We start from the raw sequence: 1,248 nt of genomic DNA on the forward strand, positions 1-1,248 counted from the left end.
GTGGGTGAGTGATGGCTGGGATGCCCTAACCCCATGCCACCGCAGCCTGGCCAAGCCAGTGGGCGCAGCCCCAAAGCATCACCTTGGGATGCTGTTGCACCCCTGCCAAAGGCCTGGCCACATCCCGCAACCTGCGGGGTGGTGCACCCGGGCTCTGTGTCTGTTAATCCTGCACCTCCTGCTGAGCCACCACTGATTCCCCTTCTCTCCTTCTCTTTTTCTCTCTTGCTCCTTCTCTCCTCTGTGCAGCTCAAGTGGCCTTTTTTGGGGGATACCCCTCTGCTGGGAGCTGGCCCAGGCCCCCCCCCAGCGCCCTTCTCCCTCTAGTCCTCGGACTCTGCCTTTGCCTCTATGCACTTTAACCCCTGCCCGTAACGTGCCAGAGCAGCCTTGGCGGAAGGACCGGCCAGCCTCTGCCTGTCTCTCTTTTTCTCTCTCTCTTTCTCTCCATGTCGAACCACCCTGGAAGTGCTGGCTGCGCTCTGCTGGGGCGGCCTGTGGTGGGATGGGCACAGAGCCTGGCTGCTCCTTGCATGGTGTTTGGGAAAGCAGCCCCGGGGCAGCACCCCTTCACCGGCACCTCCCTGCCCCAGCGCTGCTCCTGTCATGCTGGCGCCTTCCGGGCAGTCACTTGCTCCGTCGCCTCGAACACTGTACCATGTGCCTGCTGGTTTGGCCTGCGACGTGTGTGCTTCGCCTGCCCCCTCCTCGGTGACAGGGACCCTTTCCCCAGCCCTGGCAGAGGAGGGTCCCCCCCGGCCCTGCAGGGGAAGGTCCCTCCTGATCTGTTTTTTAACGCATTGACCCCACTGGAGTCGGACCCAGCTCAGTCTTCCAGTCCCTCTCCCAGAGAACACCCCCAATAAACTATATCCTCTCTATTAGCCCAGCGTGCTGAGCCGGGCAGGGCTGTGCCCTCGGGCTGCATGGAGAGGGAGCTCAGGGGTGGGGAGCACCCCTGGCATCCTCCAGCTCTCCCTGCCCTGGGGCCAGGAGCTAGCTGGAGGATTCAGGGTGGCCCTGGGCAGCTCTGCCCCTGCTCCTCCCTGCTCCCAGCTTTGGGAGCACAGCCAGATGTGCAGCACTGGAGGAGCTGGGGTGCAGCAGGCAGCCCACACCGCAACAACAGGGCCATGCTGCTTTCCCCCCTGTGCTGTAACCCTGTGCCATGCTCTTCCCCACCACCAGACATCAACGAGTGTGCCCAGGGCTTGCACAACTGCAGCCAGCTCTGCACCAACACCCCTG

The 1,248-nt window shown here is 63.3% G+C and overlaps 2 protein-coding genes across 2 annotated transcripts in view; one reads left to right on the forward strand and one right to left on the reverse strand.

Annotated features, from left to right (window-relative positions):
- Positions 1 to 362, forward strand: part of CRTAC1 (cartilage acidic protein 1) — a gene marked incomplete at its 5' end in the record, with an annotated part of 4,124 nt that extends 3,762 nt beyond the window's left edge. The window contains 1 exon segment of the mRNA XM_010294029.1: positions 172 to 362. Coding sequence (XP_010292331.1) covers positions 172 to 362 — 191 coding nt within the window.
- Positions 363 to 554: 192 nt separating this feature from the next.
- GOLGA7B (golgin A7 family, member B) overlaps positions 555 to 1,248 on the reverse strand; it is a gene marked incomplete at both ends in the record, with an annotated part of 4,164 nt that continues 3,470 nt past the window's right edge. The window contains one exon of the mRNA XM_010294030.1: positions 555 to 616. Coding sequence (XP_010292332.1) covers positions 555 to 616 — 62 coding nt within the window. The remainder of the gene's footprint in view (positions 617 to 1,248) is intronic.

Source organism: Phaethon lepturus, unplaced genomic scaffold (genome assembly GCF_000687285.1).
Source record: "Phaethon lepturus isolate BGI_N335 unplaced genomic scaffold, ASM68728v1 scaffold20429, whole genome shotgun sequence".
Taxonomy (NCBI): Eukaryota; Metazoa; Chordata; class Aves; order Phaethontiformes; family Phaethontidae; genus Phaethon; species Phaethon lepturus.